The sequence below is a fragment of the Dendropsophus ebraccatus genome, chromosome 12 (assembly GCF_027789765.1).
Source record: "Dendropsophus ebraccatus isolate aDenEbr1 chromosome 12, aDenEbr1.pat, whole genome shotgun sequence".
Lineage (NCBI taxonomy): Eukaryota > Metazoa > Chordata > Amphibia > Anura > Hylidae > Dendropsophus > Dendropsophus ebraccatus.
In genome coordinates this window covers 87,510,349-87,533,249 of record NC_091465.1, presented here as the reverse complement: position 1 = coordinate 87,533,249, position 22,901 = coordinate 87,510,349, and the positions used below count along the sequence as shown (strand labels likewise).

The following is a 22,901-nucleotide window of genomic DNA, read 5'->3' as shown; positions in this document are numbered from 1 at the left end:
GGGGAGAACAGGGACCCCAAGTGTCAGCGTGTCATCATCCTGTACCCCAAGTGTCACTATCCTGTACCCCAAGTGTCATCATCCTGTACACCAAGTGTCATTATCCTTTACCCCAAGTGTCAGTGTCATTGTTCTGCAGACCCCATGTAACAATCTTTGATATAAGATGATATTATGGGGTATATACTAGGACGGGGGGCTTCTCACCTTGGTTTTGGGGGTACAGAGCTAGGGTGCCATCTTGCAGTCCTGCACACAGGTAGCTGGGGCTGAGGCGGAGGCAGAGGACGGGCTGCAGGTCGGGGCTCCTCAGGGCCATCAGACAGGTAGAGCCGGTGTCCACGCTGCTGTACACCATTATACTGGAGGGAGAGATGGTGGGGGTCATGATCTGTAGCGTTACCAGCAGACATGAGGTGTACAGAGGGTCCCTCACCTGCCGTCCTGGAGCCCCACACACACGGCCGGCTGCACTGGGGTGGAGGCATAGTCCTCCTCGCAGCCTTCGTCGCTCGCTTTACTGCACACGTTCTCCACACACAGCACGCGGGACGGCAGCGGGAAGGCTTTCAGCATCCGCGGGGACGTGTGGTTCAGGGAGAAGATCTGGATCTGACCGGCTCCGTCCTGCTGACCCCCGCCAACCTGCAGTGCCAGACCACAGTGTCACCCTGGCTTATACTAAGGGGGGAACCATGGCTCTCCAGCTGGTGAAAAACTACAACTCCCATCATGCCTGGAGAGCCAAGGTTCCCTACCCCTGATTTATGGGATAAATCTACATTTATTATTTAGAATTAGGATAGGAGGGTCCCCACTACTACAGAGAGCGCAGCTCCTGAGGGGACTGAATTATAAGGTGCACATATTATATCATCACCAGCAAGAAGACATACCCATAAGTATCCCTGAGGCAGCGAGGTGCTGACCGAGGAGAAGCCCAGGAGGGAGCTCTGCACCGGCGTGTGGATGGCGCCACCTAGCTGCAACATGATGGGAAAAAGATGGTGACATAGAACAGCTTACAGGTGCTGGAGCGTTATAAGAGGAGCGGCTGATATCAGTCACATATGATGTAATAGGAGGTTATATCAGTGCTGGAGCGTTATAAGAGGAGCGGCTGATATCAGTCACATATGATGTAATAGGAGGTTATATCTGTACTGGAGCGTTATAAGAGGAGCGGCTGATATCAGTCACATATGATGTAATAGGAGGTTATATCTGTACTGGAGCGTTATAAGAGGAGCGGCTGATATCAGTCACACATGATGTAATAGGAGGTTATATCAGTACTGGAGCGTTATATATGAGGAGCGGCTGATATCAGTCACATATCATGTAATAGGAGGTTATATCAGTGCTGGAGCGTTATAAGAGGAGCGGCTGATATCAGTCACATATGATGTAATAGGAGGTTATATCAGTACTGGAGCGTTATATGAGGAGCGGCTGATATCAGTCACATAGGATGTAATAGGAGGTTATATCAGTACTGGAGCGTTATAAGAGGAGCAGCTGATATCAGTCACATATGATGTAATAGGAGGTTATATCAGTACTGGAGCGTTATAAGAGGAGCGGCTGATATCAGTCACATATGATAGGAGGCTATATCCGTACTGGAGCGTTATAAGAGGAGCGGCTGATATCAGTCACATATGATGTAATAGGAGGTTATATCAGTACTGGAGCGTTATAAGAGGAGCGGCTGATATCAGTCACATATGATGTAATAGGAGGTTATATCAGTACTGGAGCGTTATAAGAGGAGCGGCTGATATCAGTCTGGTCCGGATATATGTGACTGCAGACTGGTGGGGGGGCAGGATGGTTTCTGTCACTCATAGATGAACATTATATTCAGTCTCTTCTCAATCTAAAATGGCTGATACCAGAAAGCAATAGACTGGATTCAGCTGCACATCCAATGTGGATAAGACAGGGGGCATCCATAGCAGTGATACAGCTGCAGGGTGGGGGGATGGAGCTGCAGAGTGATGCCAGCCTATAGATAAGTGATGGTGGGAGGAGCGGTGGTCTCAGGTTGTGGCCGTCACTGTGCCAGGCAGCGGCTGGCGTCCTTCTCCGTCATTGCTACAGGGCAGGAAGGAGGGAAAAACAACAAAACCAAAAAGTTAACTTTCCCATCAGCCTTATTGGATTGCAGGAAAGGTCTGAGCCATCACCGGGGACAGCGCCGAGGTCGGAGGAGGAATCACATTTGTTTTAATTAGCGTAAACAAGAGCGATGTGCGGAGAGAGGCAGCGAGGCTGGCGATCCCAGCGGAGCCCCACTGCCTGGCATGGGAAGAGCGCCAGCTGACCTGTCACATCCCAGCTGTCACCAGGCACCGCCAGCTGCACCGCACACACCGAGGGATCACTACTGTGTCCAGGGGTCAGGGAGGATGATGGGAATGATGGTACACTGTGTGTGATAGGAGATTAGAGTGTCAGCTCCTGGGGTCAGGGATGATGATGGGAGTGATGATACACTGTGTGTGATAGGAGATTAGAGTGTCAGCTCCCAGGGTCAGGGATGATGGGAGTGATGATACATTGTGTGTGATAGGAGATTAGAGTGTCAGCTCCTGGGGTCAGGGATGATGGGAGTGATGATACACTGTGTGTGATAGGAGATTAGAGTGTGAGCTCCCAGGGTCAGGGATGATGGGAGTGATGATACACTGTGTGTGATAGATGATTAGAGTGTGAGCTCCCAGGGTCAGGGATGATGGGAGTGATGATACATTGTGTGTGATAGATGATTAGAGTGTGAGCTCCCAGGGTCAGGGATGATGGGAGTGATGATACATTGTGTGTGATAGATGATTAGAGTGTGAGCTCCCAGGGTCAGGGATGATGGGATTGATGATAAGGGAGCACAGTAGCTTGTGCCTCTTCTTAGTAACTGACCTGTAAGTCGGAGGCTTTGGTGGAGAAGGCTGGGAGGCGACAAACCAGTGTTGGGGACCAGAATGGGATTTTGGTTTTCTTCTCCTCCTCGGGGCACAACCACCCCGGCTGATTCTCCTCTCCTGGGAACAGACCAGACATTACATGGGGGGGGGGGGGGGCACACACAATGTTATCTGAGCTCACTACTACTATCTATATCCATGACAGGAACTGTCCAGAGCAGCACCAAATCCCCATAGAAAACCTCTCCTGCTCTAGACAGTTCCTGACATGGACAGAGGTGGCAGCAGAGAGCACTGTGTCAGACTGGAGAGAATACACCACTTCCTGCAGGACATACAGCAGCTGATAAGCACTGGAAGAAAGGATATTTTTATATAGAAATAATTTACAAACTTAACTTTCTGACACCAGGTAATTTAAAAGAAAAAAAATGCCGGAGTTCCCCTTTAATTAGCTTCTTTGTCGTTTATGCTTTAAAAAAAATATTCTAATTAAATTCAAAATTTGCAAGTAAAAAAAAAAAAAAAAAGTCTAGAGATAAGAGAAGTAATAGGGACAGTTAGAGAGGCGGCACGATTAACCCTGCGAGGGCCAGGACGGCAGGCGTGTCGCAGCGGAGTCACCAATCAAGCAGAAAAAGCAATTTCTTCCCATTAGCGCTGAATGGCGCTTTATGCCGCTCTTCCCTCTGGCTTCTCAGATAAAAGAAGGAAAAAAACGGTTAAGACGGTGAAGCGCGATCATCCGGTGCTGAGACACGGGGGCTCCGGCATGATTTAAAACACATTTCGGAGCATTTAGCTTGTGAGCGTCGGCGGCGTCGGGAGATAACGCTGAGCGGTGCGGGCGCAGGAGAGGCCCCATTCACAGCGCTCCTGCCCCCCCATAGGACGCTCATTATGGCCGACGTGCGGCTGCAACCCGGAAAGACGCTAAAACCCTCTCACAGCTGAAAAGCTCTTTGTCCGTGTAATTTCCAGGAGAAGAGTCGGAGTCTCTGAAGGGTCTCTACACTGAACCAGCCCCCACTCCACACTGCCAGAATACAGGGGGAAATCATAATTACTTTCCCAGGAGCCCTCAGGGCGAGAAACGGGCAAAGCCACCCCTCCCCCAGCGATCGGGAACGCAGGGAGCGAATGTCCACTGACCGTGCTGCAGACGAGGCACTGTAATATAACCGGATTATATCCACACCATAATATATACCTGGATTATATCCACACCCTAATATATACCCGGATTATATCCACACCCTAATATATACCCGGATTATATCCACACCCTAATATATACCCAGATTATATCCACACCCTTATATATACCCGGATTATATCCACACCCTAATATATACCTGGATTATATCCACACCCTAATATATACCCGGATTATATCCACACCCTAATATATACCCGGATTATATCCACACCCTTATATATACCCGGATTATATCCACACCCTTATATATACCCAGATTATATCCACACCCTTATATATACCTGGATTATATCCACACCCTAATATATACCTGGATTATATCCACACCCTTATATATACCCGGATTATATCCACACCCTAATATATACCCGGATTATATCCACACCCTTATATATACCCGGATTATATCCACACCCTAATATATACCCGGATTATATCCACACCCTTATATATACCCAGATTATATCCACACCCTAATATATACCCTGATTATATCCACACCCTAATATATACCCGGATTATATCCACACCAGAAACACCATAATATATACCCGGATTATATCCACACCGGAAACACCATAATATAACCAGATTATATCCACACCGTAATATAAACCCGGATTATATCCCCACCCTTATATATACCTGGATTATATCCACACCCTAATATATACCTGGATTATATCCACACCCTAATATATACCCTGATTATATCCACACCCTTATATATACCCGGATTATATCCACACCCTAATATATACCTGGATTATATCCACACCCTAATATATACCCGGATTATATCCACACCCTTATATATACCCGGATTATATCCACACCCTAATATATACCCGGATTATATCCACACCCTTATATATACCCGGATTATATCCACACCCTAATATATACCCTGATTATATCCACACCCTTATATATACCCGGATTATATCCACACCCTTATATATACCCGGATTATATCCACACCCTAATATATACCCGGATTATATCCACACCCTTATATATACCCGGATTATATCCACACCCTAATATATACCCGGATTATATCCACACCCTTATATATACCCGGATTATATCCACACCCTTATATATACCCGGATTATATCCACACCCTAATATATACCCTGATTATATCCACACCCTAATATATACCTGGATTATATCCACACCCTTATATATACCCGGATTATATCCACACCCTAATATATACCCGGATTATATCCACACCCTAATATATACCTGGATTATATCCACACCCTAATATATACCCTGATTATATCCACACCCTTATATATACCCGGATTATATCCACACCCTAATATATACCTGGATTATATCCACACCCTAATATATACCCGGATTATATCCACACCCTTATATATACCCGGATTATATCCACACCCTAATATATACCCGGATTATATCCACACCCTAATATATACCCGGATTATATCCCCACCAGAAGCACCATAATATATACCCGGATTATATCCTCACCGTAATATATACCCAGATTATATCCCCACCATAATATATACTCAGATTATACCGGGAAAAGCGTAATATATACCCAGATTATATCCCCACCAGAAACACCATAATATATACCCGGATTATATCCTGACTTTAATATATACCCAGATTATATCCCCACCGTAATATATACCCAGATTATACCGGGAACAGCGTAATATATACTCAGATTATATCCCCACCAGAAAGACCATAATATATACCCGGATTATATCCACACTGGGAAATCCGTAGTATATAACTGGGAACACCATAATATATTCAGATTATATCCCCACTGGGAACAACACAATATATACCCGGATTATATCCTCCACAGTGAACATTGTTAATATATAACCACATTATATCCCCACCGGGAACACCATAATATATACAATGCACTAAGATACAGGTAGGGGGTGCACTTAGATATGGGTAATTTCTATGTACCCCCATCAGACACCCACCCGCCCATTATTAATGGACTGTACATCACTTATTTGTATCACCCTGTTCTGCAATAGACCGGCAATGAAGTCTCCACTTACTGAGAGCGATTTTGGCCAAGTGCATCCGGTTCACCCAGGATATCTTGCTCAGGGGATTTGGTGTGAGAAAAAGGACCATGAAGCTCATTGGACGTCCAGACCTGAAGGAAGAGGAAAACGTAAGGACCCAACCTATACAAGTCTAAGCTAAGAGGCAACGAGAACACACGGTAAGAGGGGACATTACTATTCCCTGCACAGTGTAATGTCTACAGTGATAATCTCCGCTGTTTAGCATAGTCTCCAACCTGTGGATCTCCATCTGCTCTGACATCCAGAGCTGCTCTTCTCCAATGGCCACAGGTTGGACACAGGGCTCTATAACAGACAGTGCTAGCAGTTACTATGCAGAAAACAGAGAGAAAACTGGACAGACAGCGCCACCTAGTGGCTCAAACCATAAATTGCAGAATTACACCGAATCAAAAGGGCACACTGCAACCATTAAAGAATGACCCCCAAAGTGTGCTCACTGATCACCACCGATGGGCAGCGTTCAGAAGACCTCTTAAAGGGGTTATCTGGGATTACAAAAACCAGCACCACTCCTGCCCTCAGTTTGTGTGTGGTACTGCAGCCAAGTGCATAGAGCCAAGATGTAATACTAAACACAACCAGAAAAGCAGCTGGGATTTACTCCTGGACATATACTGCGTCTGAGGCAGAATATTTGGCTGCAGTACCCCTACACTCCTTTAGATGGGGCTATGTGATTTACCCCTTCATCTACATAGGATGGTCCCTAAGCCAAGCAGATCAGCATCTGCAGACCGCCTAGCACCCCCTGGACTCACTTATCAGATTTCCTCGGCATCTGGAGCTGGAGACGGAGGTGACATTTATTGGCCGACTGAATCTCCTCCTCCTTCAGCCGGATGAGTCTCTGTAGCCCTAAGCACCAATCCTGAGCCACCGTCATGTTCAGATTCTAGAAGAGAGAAGATGGCGACACCATGAGATGTGGCGTAAACAAAGCTGAGAGGGAAACCATCAGCAGGAAGGTTAGTGATTACAGGGAAAGACCACCAATCACAAGCCTGGGGGGGTGTCACATGATGAGAGGGAAACCATCAGCAAGAAAGTGCGAGGAGGAATAAGTGACAGCTTAGTGATTATAGAGAAAGACCACCAATCACAGGCCTGGGGGGGGTCACACGGTGAGAGGGAAACCATCAGCAGTAAGGTGCGAGGAGGAATAAGTGACAGCTTAGTGATTACAGGGAAAGACCACCAACCACAGGCCTGGGGGGAGGGGTCACATGATGAGAGGGAAACCGTCAGCAGGAAGGTGCGAGGGGGAATAAGTGACAGCTTAGTGATTATAGGTAAAGACCACCAATCACAGGCCGGGAAGGGGGGGGGGGGGGGGTGTCACATGATGAGAAGGAAACCGTCAGCAGGAAGGTGCGAGGAGGAATAAGTGACAGCTTAGTGATTATAGGGAAAGACCACCAATCACAGGCCTGAGGGAGGTCACATGGTGATCGCATAGGATGCCTTTATCTGGGGTCAGAAAACAGTCCACAGGGGGTATAACCCCAATTTTAGAGGTTATACAGTTTTCATCCAATCTTAGTGAACCCCAGGCCGCAGTATCCACATTATCTACAGCGCCACCACAGGACAAATAAGGCATTACAGTTGTCCTGCAGGAAGTGGTGTATTCTCTCGGACACAGTGCTCTCTGCTGCCACCTCTCTCCATGTCAGGTACTGTCCAGAGCAGGAGATGTTCTCTATGGGGATTTGCTGCTGCTGTGGACAGAGGTGGCAGCAGAGAGCACTGTGTCCGACTGGAGAGAATACACCACTTCCTGCAGGACATACAGCAGCTGATAAGTACTGGAAGACTGTGGATTTTTAAAAAGGAGTAAATTACAAATCTCTGGCATTTTCTGACACCAGCTGATTTGAAAGAAAAAAAACAAATTTCACTGCATCCAGAACAGAGAGCCTGTCAGCAGCTGGTCTCTATGGCCCAGTTCACACCATGATGTGGGGGCACTCTCACCTGGTAGGTGCCCTGCAGGGTGCTGATCAGCTGTGTGATCTGCTCCACAACTTCCAGGTCTTTCTTGACATCCTGCAGCTCCTGGTAGAGGCGCGGAGAGCCCAGGGACACTTTATCTGGGGGGAAGGAGGACAGGATGACACCCCCAAATTGTTACATATCTCCCCTCCCTCTAGTTCAAAGGTATCCAGCTTGTGGCCCACCCGCTGGTGCAAAACTATAATTCCCATCATGCCTGGCCAGCCAAAGCTTTAGCCTGATGATGCATGATGGGAATTGTAGTTTTGCAGGTGGCCAGCAATCACCTGTGCTCTAGACTGACAGAACTTACTTTGTCCTGCAGAGGGCGACTGTTTCTTGCTGACGGACTGCTGCCCCCCGGCTGCCTCCTTCTCATATATATTTCCCTCCTGTCCAAATTCTGCCACTTGGAGCTGGGGTATGGCGGCGTTCCACTTCAGGACATAGCGAGGCCCCAGAGGAACCAGGTTCCCAATATCCGGCTGCCCCCTGGTGAAAGGACAATACAGTGGTTCAGACCAGAATATGGCCCCCGTGCCCGGTAGGCCCAGCCCCTGCAGCGCGCACTCACTTGAAGTTGATGTTGGCGCACACTAAGACGTCATTGAGCAGGAAGAGCTTGCGTTCCTTGGATTTCAGCAGCTGCCCCTTCTCCCCGTACACCATCTCAGTAAGAGTCTCACAGATCAGGAGCTGGTGCTGACCCGAGCTCAGACTCTGCAAGAGGGAGACAAGTCACATGAGTCTGCACCACAGCAGCACAGAGGAAGTCACCGCTAACACTGCTCCAGCTGTGATTGGGGCTGTGTGGGGGAGGGGTTGTCTAGGATTACAAGAACTTGGTTTCATTCTACTAGAAACAGCGCCACTCCCATCCCATTGAAGTGAATGGAGTCAAGTTGTAATACCACACACAACCTGAGGAAAGGGAGGGCTCTGTTTTGGATAAAACCAACTATGTTTTTTATTATCCTGGATAACCCCCTTACCCCACAAACAAGAGAGGGTGGGAGCCACCCTCAGGAGTGGCGTTATGGACCAGGACCCCCCATGTACACCCCACCTTGTACAGCGTGCTGCGGTCACTGATGCTCTTGCACAGCTGCTGGATTTCGGCCACTTGATCCGCGAGGCGTTTCTGCTCGTTCAGCTTTTCAGCCAGAGTCTCCAGTTCTGTGAGAGCCAGCTGAAGTGACAGGCGGTCCGGGTGACCCCGCGGCGTGTTCTTCAACATGTCCTGTGGCACAGACAATCAGTGATGGGAGGGGAGTAACGGGGGATGGGAAAGGCATCAGGGGGACACTTACCTGAAGGAGGAGGATGAACTGAGGGAAGCGCTGGATCGGTTTCACCATCAGCCCATAGAGGGTCACCCTGTCCGGACTGGCCGCCTGCTTCTTCTGTAAGCATCATACAAATACAGTGTCACACTACAACTCTCAGCATGCCCTGCTCACCGGTCAGGCTGCAGTCTGTGAGGATACAGATAATGAGGGGAGTCCTCACCTTAAGGAACTCCAGGAAGGCCGGCTTGGTCAGGCACGCCTTCTTGATCAGCGTCATGGCGTTGGTGAAGTTGTTGACGTAGTCGCTGTAGACGTCCAGCACCATGGACTTAGAGAACTGGAAGAAGACAAAGACACAAGATGAGAGAGCAGACAAGAGAGCAATGGAGGACAAGAACTGGAGTGGAGAGAGAGCGGACAAGAGAGCAATGGAGGACGAGGACCGGAGCGTAAAGGAGAACAATGGAGGACGAGAACCAGAGTGGAGGGAGAGTGTGGACAGGAGAGCAATGGAGGACAAGGACGGTAGGGGACAGGAAAGCAATGGAGGATGGAGGTGAAGAGAGAGAGCGGACAGGTGAGCAATGGAGGATGAGGACTGGAGCAGAGAGAGCCAGCAAAAGAGCAATGGAGGACGGAATGAGAGAGAGACCAGACGGGAGAGCAGTGGAGGGCGAGGACCGGAGCGGAGAAAGAGTAGACAGGAGAGCAATAGAGGACGGAAGCAGAGAGAGACCGGACAGGAGAGCAATGGAGGACGGAGGTGAAGAGAGAGAGCGGACAGGAGAGCAATGGAGCAGGGGAGCAGAGAGAGAGCGGACAGGAGAGCAATGGAGGACGGAGGTGAAGAGAGAGAGCGGACAGGAGAGCAATGGAGCAGGGGAGCAGAGAGAGAGAGCGGACAGGAGAGCAATGGAGGAGGGGAACAGAGAGAGAGCGGACAGGAGAGCAGTGGAGGAGGGGAGAAGAGAGAGAGCGGACAGGAGAGCAATGGAGGACAAGAACTGGAGTGGAGAGAGAGCGGACAAGAGAGCAATGGAGGACGAGGACCGGAGCGTAAATGAGAACAATGGAGGACGAGAACCAGAGTGGAGGGAGAGTGTGGACAGGAGAGCAATGGAGGACAAGGGCGGTAGGGGACAGGAAAGCAATGGAGGATGGAGGTGAAGAGAGAGAGCGGACAGGTGAGCAATGGAGGATGAGGACTGGAGCAGAGAGAGCCAGCAAAAGAGCAATGGAGGACGGAATGAGAGAGAGACCAGACAGGAAAGCAGTGGAGGGCGAGGACCGAAGCGGAAAAAGAGTAGACAGGAGAGCAATAGAGGATGGAAGCAGAAAGAGACAGGACAGGAGAGCAATGGAGGACGGAGGTGAAGAGAGAGAGGGGACAGGAGAGCAATGGAGGACAGAGGTGAAGAGAGAGAGCGGACAGGAGAGCAATGGAGGACGGAGGTGAAGAGAGAGAGCGGACAGGAGAGCAATGGAGGACGGAGGTGAAGAGAGAGCGGACAGGAGAGCAATGGAGCAGGGGAGCGGAGAGAAAGCGGACAGGAGAGCAATGGAGGAGGGGAGCAGAGAGAGAGAGGACAGGAGAGCAATATAGGAGGGGAGCAGAGAGAGAGCGGACAGGAGAGCAATGGAGGAGGGGAGCAGAGAGAGAGCGGACAGGAGAGCAATGGAGCAGAGGAGCGGAGAGAGAGCGGACAGGAGAGCAATGGAGGAGGGGAGCAGAGAGAGAGCGGACAGGAGAGCAATGGAGTAGGGGAGCGGAGAGAGAGCGGACAGGAGAGCAGAGGAGCGGAGAGAGAGCGGATAGGAGAGCAATGGAGGACAAGGATGGCAGTGGAGAGAGAGCGGACAGGAGAGCAATGGAGGAGGGGAGCAGAGAGAGAGCGGACAGGAGAGCAGTGGAGGACGAGGACCGGAGCAGAGAGAAAGCAGACAGGAGAGCAATGGAGGACGAGGACCAGAGCGGAGAAAGAGTAGACAGGAGAGCAATAGAGGACGGAAGCAGAGAGAGACAGGACAGGAGAGCAATGGAGGACGGAGGTGAAGAGAGAGACCGGACAGGAGAGCAATGGAGGACGAGGACCGGAGCGGAGAGACAGCGGACAGGAGAGCAATGGAGGACAAGGACCGGAGCAGAGAGAGAGAGTGGACAGGAGAGCAATGGAGGACGAGGATGGCAGTGGAGAGAGAGCGGACAGGAGAGCAATGGAGGACGGAAGCAGAGAGAGAGCGGACAGGAGAGCAATGGAGGACGGAAGCAGAGAGAGAGCGGACAGGAGAGCAATGGAGCAGGGGAGCGGAGAGAGAGCGGACAGGAGAGCAATGGAGGACGAGGACAAGGACCGGAGCAGAGAGAGGGAGTGGACAGGAGAGCAATGGAGGATGAGGATGGCAGTGGAGAGAGAGCGGACAGGAGAGCAATGGAGCAGGGGAGCAGAGAGAGAGCGGACAGGAGAGCAATGGAGGACGAGGACAAGGACCGGAGCAGAGAGAGGGAGTGGACAGGAGAGCAATGGAGGATGAGGATGGCAGTGGAGAGAGAGCGGACAGGAGAGCAATGGAGCAGGGGAGCAGAGAGAGAGCGGACAGGAGAGCAATGGAGGACGGAAGCAGAGAGAGAGCGTACAGGAGAGCAAAGGAGCAGGGGAGCGGAGAGAGAGCGGACAGGAGAGCAATGGAGGACGAGGACAAGGACCGGAGCAGAGAGAGAGAGTGGACAGAAGAGCAATGGAGGATGAGGATGGCAGTGGAGAGAGAGCGGACAGGAGAGCAATGGAGGAGGGGAGCAGAGAGAGAGCGGACAGGAGAGCAATGGAGGACGGGAGCCAATCCCACCTCTCAGAGACCTCGTATATGTCAGGTCGGGTACATTTCCTTATCTACAGGCCGTATGACACGATGCCCGGATGGCTCAATAATCACGCGGGCTGCATTATTAGTATTGTCCGTACAGCCCTTACTTTCAAATGGGAACTCCAACGTCTGTATATAGCACATAATAAAGAAGCTATGTTCACCTCCCCACGATCCCCAGGGTCCTCCTGCCACGTCTCTGGATCCTCTGCTCATAGCTGTCGCCCCTGTCTCTGCAGTGGCAGCGGTACTGTCCCATCTTGGTCAATGATTGGCTGAGCAGGCTGTCACTGCAGAAGCGGGTTCAGAAGTGTGGGGGGTAGCTGTGGTGAGCGGGGGACCCAGAGACACGGCATAGATATAATAAAAGGAAACTATGAATATGAAGAATATGTGATATTAGTTAGTGGTGAGCTATCTCCCATCTCCCCATCAGATCCAGGATTTTCTATGGATTATTATGTTTACTCTTTGGTATAAAATAAAGTGACGCATCTTGTATGACGGGATTGTATCGTATCACAGTTATGTGTGCGCCTTTCTCCTGGCCGTACTTACCATTATAGTGGTAGAGCTGATCTATCATCTCTGACAATTCTTACCTAGAGCACTATGTGATTCGGCATCCTGTTCTCCCATCCAGCCCCTGTGTCTTAAGGCCCCGTCTTCTCTAGCTGTCAATCATTCTGGAGTACATGGAGCTTGAAAACACAGGGGCTGGACGGGAGAGCCAGAGAACAGGATGCCGGATCACACAGCAGCGCACTAGGTAAGTATACACTCCTGTGTGATCTGAAAAACTGACAGCACGGATATATGTATACCCCAGAACCTATTCATTGTCACACTCCATTCATTGTCCTCAGACCTGATGGAGGCCAAGTGCAGGGAGAATAAATGGAGCTGGGGTGTACATGTATGTTTCGGGGTCCCCAGTAGTTGGATCATCGTAATCTCTTAGTTATGTCATATCTCAGTCATACTGTGGACTGGGCAAAGTTTTTCCAAATGGAAATGCACCTTTTGTGTGATACTGTCTGTGAGCCTCTGTATCTCAGCCTATCATGTGTGATACTGTCTGTGAGCCTCTGTATCTCAGCCTACCATGTGTGATACTGTCTGTGAGCCTCTGTATCTCAGCCTATCATGTGTGATACTGTCTGTGAGCCTCTGTATCTCCGCCTACCATGTGTGATACTGTCTGTGAGCCTCTGTATCTCAGCCTACCATGTGTGATACTGTCTGTGAGCCTCTGTATCTCAGCCTATCATGTGTGATACTGTCTGTGAGCCTCTGTATCTCAGCCTATCATGTGTGATACTGTCTGTGAGCCTCTGTATTTTAGCCTATCATGTGTGATACTGTCTGTGAGCCTCTGTATCTCCGCCTACCATATGTGATACTGTCTGTGAGCCTCTGTATCTCAGCCTATCATGTGTGATACTGTCTGTGAGCCTCTGTATCTCAGCCTATCATGTGTGATACTGTCTGTGAGCCTCTGTATCTCAGCCTATCATGTGTGATACTGTCTGTGAGCCTCTGTATCTCAGCCTATCATGTGTGATAGTCCCTCTCCCATCAGGGGTCACTTACTGAAGCCACGAACAGGTCCCCGATTTTCTCGGTGGAGTCCCATTCTGCGACGCGTGAGGCCAGTGCGATCTGGAACACAGAGTGGCAGTGCAGGATCTCCTTCACCCGGGAGAAGACCAGCTGACACTTCCGGGCGCTCAGCAGCTTGGGCTCCATCTCCAGCAGGGGGTTGCGGTAATCCTGGAAGACAATGATGGCGATGATGAGGAGGATGGTGGTGATGAGGAGGAGAAGGATGATGGTGATGAGAAGGATAATGTGATGAGGAGAACGATGGTGATGAGGAGGATGAGGATGATGGTGATGATAAGGATGATGGTGATGATGAGGATGATGGTAATGAGGAGAAGGATGATGGTGATGAGGAGGACGATGGTGATGAGGAGGATGATGGTGATGATGAGGATGGCAGCGGTGAGGAGGAGGATGTCCTGGGTACAGCAGCTGGATTGCCGCCCTCCCCCGCACTCCTGTAATGCGCTGACATCGGACACTTTCACTTCTCTCCTGACACCGCGTGTATCTGCTCCTCCCTGACACCCCACATCAGTCTGATTCATCCACATCCGTCCTGAACGTCCTGTTGTCTTGGTCACTGGGTGACAACTACCGATTACACTACCCACAGTGGCTGTCACCCAACTGTGCTGCCCCTATCCTGTAGTGTAATGGCAGTGTATACAGAGAAGCAGGCAGATCAGGATGAGCAGTGCTGTGTATCCTGTAGTGTAATGGCAGTGTATACAGAGAAGCAGGCAGATCAGGATGAGCAGTGCTGTGTATCCTGTAGTGTAATGGCAGTGTATACAGGGAAGCAGGCAGATCAGGATGAGCAGTGCTGTGTATCCTGTAGTGTAATGGCAGTGTATACAGGGAAGCAGGCAGATCAGGATGAGCAGTGCTGTGTATCCTGTAGTGTAATGGCAGTGTATACAGAGAAGCAGGCAGATCAGGATGAGCAGTGCTGTGTATCCTGTAGTGTAATGGCAGTGTATACAGAGAAGCAGGCAGATCAGGATGAGCAGTGCTGTGTATCCTGTAGTGTAATGGCAGTGTATACAGAGAAGCAGGCAGATCAGGATGAGCAGTGCTGTGTATCCTGTAGTGTAATGGCAGTGTATACAGAGAAGCAGGTAGATCAGGATGAGCAGTGCTGTGTATCCTGTAGTGTAATGGCAGTGTATACAGAGAAGCAGGCAGATCAGGATGAGCAGTGCTGTGTATCCTGTAGTGTAATGGCAGTGTATACAGAGAAGCAGGCAGATCAGGATGAACAGTGCTGCCCCTATACTGTAGTGTAATGGCAGTGTATACAGAGAAGCAGGCAAATCAGGATGAGCAGTGCTGTAAATCCTGTAGTGTGAAGCAGGCAGATCAGGATGAGCAGTGCTGTGTATCCTGTAGTGTAATGGCAGTGTGTACAGAGAAGCAGGCAGATCAGGATGAGCAGTGTTGTGTATCCTGTAGTGTAATGGCAGTGTATACAGAGAAGCAGGCAGATCAGGATGAGCAGTGTTGTGTATCCTGTAGTGTAGTGGCAGTGTATATAGAGAAGCAGGCAGATCAGGATGAGCAGTGCTATGGTATCCCCGGACTGACTTACCTGCAGGACACGCTGAAGTGACTCCACGTAACTGCGCTCGCTCTGGACTATAGAGGAGAGGATGTGACGCCGGAGAACCTGTAAGACACACACGGCTAGGTTACCTGGGTGCCCCACAGCACAGAGGGCGCCATCTCTGCCATAACACCTACCTGCTGGGCACTGAGCCCCTCCGGCATCGGCCCCAGCTCGGACGGTGGCGGGGTCATGTCCAGATCCAGACCACTTACTTCCAGGAACCCCATCTCCTCTTCCTCAGAGTCTCCTGAAAGAAGAAAAACCTCATGAAGGGGGGTCCGGAGGGGTCCAGGGAGGAGATGGTGGCTCAGTTACCGGAGGAGAAGCTCTCGTCTGTGCTGATTTCACTCTCTGAAGGGAGCCTTTTAGAGCGCGACCTCCGGAACCACATGGAGGGTCTGGCCATTCCCCGGCCAAGCCCGAGCCTTAGGGCCACATTACTGGTGTGAGAGTCAGCGTACATGGCCGGCGAGCAGCGCACTGATTGAGGACACTGGGCTGTCAGTGACTGGGGAGGAGGAAGAGCAGGAGGAGGTCCCGAGTGCTGACAGCTGAGGATTACAACCTGACTCACCCACCACCTCCCTGTTCATAGAAAGATGCTGCACATAGAGGAGAAGGAGGAGGACAGCCTCTAGTGTGACCACCTTCTAAGGAGGAGGACAGCCTCAAGTGTAACCACCTTCTGAGGAGGAGGACAGCCTCAAGTGTAACCACCTTCTGAGGAGGAGGACAGCCTCTAGTGTGACCACCTTCTGAGGAGGAGGACAGCCTCAAGTGTAACCACCTTCTGAGGAGGAGGACAGCCTCAAGTGTGACCACCTTCTGAGGAGGAGGACAGCCTCAAGTGTGACCACCTTCTAAGGAGGAGGACAGCCTCAAGTGTGACCACCTTCTGAGGAGGAGGACAGCCTCAAGTGTGACCACCTTCTAAGGAGGAGGACAGCCTCAAGTGTGACCACCTTCTGAGGAGGAGGACAGCCTCAAGTGTGACCACCTTCTGAGGAGGAGGACAGCCTCAAGTGTGACCACCTTCTGAGGAGGAGGACAGCCTCAAGTGTGACCACCTTCTGAGGAGGAGGACAGCCTCAAGTGTGACCACCTTCTGAGGAGGAGGACAGCCTCAAGTGTGACCACCTTCTAAGGAGGAGGACAGCCTCAAGTGTGACCACCTTCCAAGGAGGAGGACAGCCTCTAGTGTGACCACCTTCCAAGGAGGAGGACAGCCTCAAGTGTGACCACCTTCCAAGGAGGAGGACAGCCTCAAGTGTGACCACCTTCTAAGGAGGAGGACAGCCTCAAGTGTGATCACCTTCTAAGGAGGAGGACAGCCTCAAGTGTGACCACCTTCCAAGGAGGAGGACAGCCTCAAGTGTGACCACCTTCTAAGGAGGAGGACAGCCTCAAGTGTAACCACCTTCTGAGGAGGAGGACAGCCTCAAGTGTGACCACCTTCTGAGGAGGAGGACAGCCTCTAGTGTGACCACCTTCTGAGGAGGAGGACAGCCTCAAGTGTGACCACCTTCTAAGGAGGAGGACAGCCTCAAGTGTGACCACCTTCCGAGGAGGAGGACAGCCTCAAGTGTGACCACCTTCCGAGGAGGAGGACAGCCTCTAGTGTGACCACCTTCCGAGGAGGAGGACAGCCTCTAGTGTGGCAATCTTTTAAGGAGGACAGCCTCAAGTGTGTCAACCTTCCAAGGAGGAGGACAGCCTCAAGTGTGTCAACCTTCCAAGGAGGAGGACAGCCTTAAGTGTGTCAACCTTCCAAGGAGGAGGACAGCCTCTAGTGTGACCACCTTCTGAGGAGGAGGACAGCCTCTAGTGTGACCACCTTCTGAGGAGGACAGCCTCTAGTGTGACCACCTTCTGAGGAGGAGGACAGCCTCAAGTCTGACCACCTTCTCCTCTGGGCTGCCTTACTTTAAAAGTTCTGCTGCATTACTTAGACACATTATTAGATGGTCCTGTCTAAGTTTAAAGGGTCTGTCGAGGCTTAAATAAACATGGCTACTTTCTTGCTGTCCTCAGGTTGGGTGTGAGGTTTGCAAGTCAGTTCCATTGAAGAGAATAAAACTGAGTCTGTCCATGTCAGGAACTGTCCAGAGCAGGAAAGGTTTTCTATGGTGATTTTCTGCTGCTCTGGACAGTTCCTGACATGGACAGAGGTGGCAGCAGAGAGCACGGTGTCAGACTGGAGAGAATACACCACATCCTGCAGGACACACAGGAGCTGATAAGTACTGGAAGACTGGAGATTATGAAATAGAAGTAATAACTTTCTGACACCGATTAATTTGAAAGGACTATATACGTTCTGTTCCAGCCTGATCCAGCAGGGGGCAGCAATGAGATGAGAGGAGCTGCAGCCTGATCCAGCAGGGGGCAGTAATGAGATGAGAGGTGCTGCAGCCTGATCCCACATGGGGCAGCAATGTGATGAGAGGTGCTGCAGCCTGATCCAGCAGGGGGCGGCAATGAGATGAGAGGTGCTGCAGCCTGATCCAGCAGGGGGCGGCAATGAGATGAGAGGTGCTGCAGCCTTATCCAGCAGGGGGCAGCAATGAGATGAGAGGTGCTGCAGCCTGATCCAGCAGGGGGCAGCAATGACATGAGAGTTGCTGCAGCCTGATCCAGTGATCCAGCAGGGGGCAGCAATGAGATGAGAGGTGCTGCAGCCTAATCCAGTGATCCAGCAGGGGGCAGCAATGAGATGAGAGGAGCTGCAGCCTGATCCAGCAGGGGGCAGCAATGAGATGAGAGGTGCTGCAGCCTGATCCAGTGATCCCGCAGGGGGCAGCAATGAGATGAGAGGTGCTGCAGCCTGATCCAGCAGGGGGCAGTAATGAGATGAGAGTTGCTGCAGCCTGATCCAGTGATCCCGCAGGGGGCGGCAATGAGATGAGAGGTGCTGCAGCCTGATCCAGCAGGGGGCAGTAATGAGATGAGAGGTGCTGCAGCCTGATCCAGCAGGGGGCAGCAATGAGATGAGAGGTGCTGCAGCCTGATCCAGCAGGGGGCAGCAATGAGATGAGAGGTGCTGCAGCCTGATCCAGCAGGGGGCAGCCATGAGATGAGAGGTGCTGCAGCCTGATCCAGTGATCCAGCAGGGGGCAGCAATGAGATGAGAGGTGCTGCAGCCTGATCCAGCAGGGGGCAGCCATTAGATGAGAGGTGCTGCAGCCTGATCCAGTGATCCAGCAGGGGGCAGCAATGAGATGAGAGGTGCTGCAGCCTGATCCAGCAGGGGGCAGCAATGAGATGAGAGGTGCTGCAGCCTGATCCAGCAGGGGGCAGCAATGAGATGAGAGGTGCTGCAGCCTGATCCAGCAGGGGGCAGCAATGAGATGAGAGGTGCTGCAGCCTGATCCAGCAGGGGGCAGCAATGAGATGAGAGTTGCTGCATCCAGCACGCTGTCGTAACTGACGCCAAAAGATCAGGTTGCAGTTCTGTCCACAAGCCGTCTTCTACTGAATAATGGGGATAGTGCATGGAGCTCAGTGGATGTGGGACCTGATCTTCAGGCATCAGCTGTGACTGCTCGCTGATCTAGTGAGAGAAGCAGTGACAGTCCGTTGTTTACAAAAGTTTTGACTGGTCAGATTCTGGTCAAACTGGGAGAAGCACATAGATGAGCACTTCGCTCCCTGGTTAGCTGTGATCTCCGTCGCACTGAAGAGCATGAGCTCCATAGATCTTGGCTGGGCTCACATCGGTGTCACTGGCTGGGCTGTAGGCTGGGGTGGGGTCTGTCAGGCAGCAGAACAGTCAGACCAGTTGTCACTAGATCTGCAATGGAGGCCGCTACACAGATGTGAACCAAACCTGAATCTACAGAGCCCTTCCCCTGCAGTAAGAGAGCGATCACACAAGCCAGAGAGAAGCGCAAAGCCGCACTCTTCTCCCTGATTAATTTAATGATCTGTGGGGGTGTAAACATGTGATATGTCTGATAGCTGTATGCACATGTGACAGGGACACGTTAACCTGTAAAATTCTAGCTGATCTCGTACCGGTCGTCTCCTTGCGCTGCAGGAAGGTAACTTTGCGCATGACGGCGATGCGTGTCTTCTCCAGTCCGTCCTTGGTGCCGCTACGAGCCGCCTTCATCAGCTGCGTCATCTGTAGAACACAGAGAACACGGATCAGCATGCGGGTACTGGCGCAAAACATGACGGAACATGGCAAGATAGCGGTGACAAAACAATAAAACATGTATGACAAGAGGAACATGACAGGAGAGATGGATGACACATGTATGATCAGGGAACATGACAGGAGAGATGGATGACACATGTATGACAAGAGGAACATGACAGGAGAGATGGATGACACATGTATGATCAGGGAACATGACAGGAGAGATGGATGACACATGTATGACAAGAGGAACATGACAGGAGAGATGGATGACATGTATGATCAGGGAACATGACAGGAGGGATGGATGACACATGTATGATCAGGGGGCATGACAGGAGGGATGGATGACACATGTATGATCAGGGAACATGACAGGAGGGATGGATGACACATGTATGATCAGGGGAACATGACAGGAGGGATGGATGACACATGTATGATCAGGGGGACATGACAGGAGGGATGGATGACACATGTATGATCAGGGGGCATGACAGGAGGGATGGATGACACATGATCAGGGAACATGACAGGAGAGATGGATGACACATGTATGATCAGGAGGGATGGATGACACATGTATGATCAGGGGGCATGACAGGAGGGATGGATGACACATGTATGATCAGGGGGACATGACAGGAGGGATGGATGACATGTATGATCAGGGAACATGACAGGAGGGATGGATGACACATGTATGATCAGGGGGACATGACAGGAGGGATGGATGACATGTATGATTAGGGAACATGACAGGAGGGATGGATGACACATGTATGATCAGGGAACATGACAGGAGGGATGGATGACACATGTATGATCAGGGGGACATGACAGGAGGGATGGATGACACATGTATGATCAGGGGGACATGACAGGAGGGATGGATGACATGTATGATCAGGGAACATGACAGGAGGGATGGATGACACATGTATGATCAGGGGGACATGACAGGAGGGATGGATGACACATGTATGATCAGGGAACATGACAGGAGGGATGGATGACACATGTATGATCAGGGAACATGACAGGAGAGATGGATGACACATGTATGATCAGGGGGCATGACAGGAGGGATGGATGACACATGTATGATCAGGGGGACATGACAGGAGGGATGGATGACATGTATGATCAGGGGGCATGACAGGAGGGATGGATGACACATGTATGATCAGGGAACATGACAGGAGGGATGGATGACACATGTATGATCAGGGAACATGACAGGAGGGATGGATGACACATGTATGATCAGGGAACATGACAGAAGGGATGGATGACACATGTATGATCAGGGAACATGACAGGAGGGATGGATGACACATGTATGATCAGGGAACATGACAGGAGGGATGGATGACACATGTATGATCAGGGAACATGACAGGAGGGATGGATGACACATGTATGATCAGGGAACATGACAGGAGGGATGGATGACACATGTATGATCAGGGAACATGACAGGAGGGATGGATGACACATGTATGATCAGGGGAAATGACACGGTACATTAATATATATGTGAGTACAGGAGAGGGGAGGGCAGTACATATGCTGCGAGGGGCCGTGCGTCTCCCCCAGCTCCGCCATTAACTTTACAGCCGATCAGTGACGGATCATTAAATCATTAAATTAGGTTTTACTTGTCAGATATAATAAAGAGCCGGGAGGAAAGCCGCTTCCGCCACAGCGCTGAGCCCGCACTACAACACAGCGCTAACAGGAGGCAGCACACCCCGGCCCCCCACACCCCAGCCACAGCGGCCATGTTGGTTGTCACCCAGGATTTAGAGTCATAGTTTTAGAGGTTTGTATCATGCAGACAGGACAGCGGGTGACATGCACATGACACTACAAGTCCCAGCAGTATGGAGGCCTGGACTGCTCTGTATGTCAGAGGTGTCCGGGCTAAAGCCTCCTCCTGTATCTGTAGACATATGGGTGACGTCCAGTGTTGGGGGGCTCCCAGCAGACAATGGGGTGGATGAGATACATATAGGAGTGCTGCGGAGGACGGATACAGGGGACACTTTATACATTCAGCCTCCTCCTATATCTGTGACGTCCAATGTTGGGGGACTCCCAGCAGACAATGGGGTGGATGAGATACATATAGGAGTGCTGCGGAGGATGGACACAGGGGGCGCTGTATACATTCAGCCTCCTCCTATATCTGTGACGTCCAATGTTGGGGGGCTCCCAGCAGACAATGGGGTGGATGAGATACATATAGGAGTGCTGCAGAGGATGGACACAGGGGGCGCTGTATACATTCAGCCTTCTCCTGTATATGTGACATCCAGTGTTGGGGGGCTCCCAGCAGACAATGGGGTGGATGAGATACATATAGGAGTGCTGCGGAGGATGGACACAGGGGGCGCTGTATACACTCAGCCTCCTCCTCCTATATATGTGACGTCCAGTGTTGGGGGGCTCCCAGCAGACAATGGGGTGGATGAGATACATATAGGAGTTCTGCGGAGGATGGACACAGGGGGCGCTGTATACACTCAGCCTTCTCCTGTATATGTGATGTCCAGTATTGGGGGGGCTCCCAGCAGACAATGGGATGGATGAGATACATATAGATAGTGCTGCGGAGGATGGACACAGGGGGCGCTGTATACACTCAGCCTTCTCCTGTATATGTGATGTCCAGTATTGGGGGGGCTCCCAGCAGACAATGGGATGGATGAGATACATATAGATAGTGCTGCGGAGGACGAACACAGGGAGGCGCTGTACCTTGCAGTCACATCTGTGTTTCAGCTCCCGGACATCTCTTTTCCTGACCCTAAGGGCCAGGAGGTCTCTCTTAGTCTGGCTGTATCTCTCCTTTAGTCTATTAAGATCTGGTGAAAGCTGCGGAAAGCGAGACAAGCGGGAAGACAGGGAAAGAGTCCAGCATAAGCCAAGCGCTGACCACAGCCACCCAGCGGTTAGTAAAGGGTTAATTCCATCACCCGTGCAACACAGAAAAGACAGGTACATACCCAGCTTACCGCCAACATGGAACATGGAAAGAACACAGAACATGTAACGCTACAGGAGACCACCCAATGTCCACCTCCCCTCCCCCCATGTGGTAAGAAGAGATGGGGCCCCGGGACCACTGATCCTTAAAGGGG

The 22,901-nt window shown here is 50.9% G+C and overlaps 1 protein-coding gene across 11 annotated transcripts in view; it reads right to left on the bottom strand.

Moving 5' to 3' along the window:
* ARHGEF10L (Rho guanine nucleotide exchange factor 10 like) overlaps positions 1–22,901 on the bottom strand; it is a 91,182-nt gene that overhangs the window by 8,915 nt on the left and 59,366 nt on the right. For 9 of the 11 annotated variants that reach the window (XM_069948610.1, XM_069948620.1, XM_069948614.1 and 6 more), the window contains 17 exons: positions 22,519–22,635; positions 19,629–19,737; positions 15,749–15,861; positions 15,597–15,674; positions 13,994–14,173; positions 9,759–9,875; positions 9,560–9,652; positions 9,316–9,489; positions 8,824–8,969; positions 8,563–8,741; positions 8,232–8,347; positions 7,016–7,149; positions 6,222–6,322; positions 2,920–3,041; positions 897–983; positions 437–645; positions 208–362 (listed from right to left, as the gene is read on the bottom strand). In XM_069948610.1, coding sequence (XP_069804711.1) covers positions 208–362; positions 437–645; positions 897–983; positions 2,920–3,041; positions 6,222–6,322; positions 7,016–7,149; positions 8,232–8,347; positions 8,563–8,741; positions 8,824–8,969; positions 9,316–9,489; positions 9,560–9,652; positions 9,759–9,875; positions 13,994–14,173; positions 15,597–15,674; positions 15,749–15,861; positions 19,629–19,737; positions 22,519–22,635 — 2,230 coding nt within the window. Of the gene's footprint in view, positions 1–207; positions 363–436; positions 646–896; positions 984–2,919; positions 3,042–6,221; positions 6,323–7,015; positions 7,150–8,231; positions 8,348–8,562; positions 8,742–8,823; positions 8,970–9,315; positions 9,490–9,559; positions 9,653–9,758; positions 9,876–13,993; positions 14,174–15,596; positions 15,675–15,748; positions 15,862–15,929; positions 16,303–19,628; positions 19,738–22,518; positions 22,636–22,901 lie in introns of those variants that run through there. The other 2 variants (XM_069948616.1, XM_069948618.1) reach the window with 2 other exon arrangements.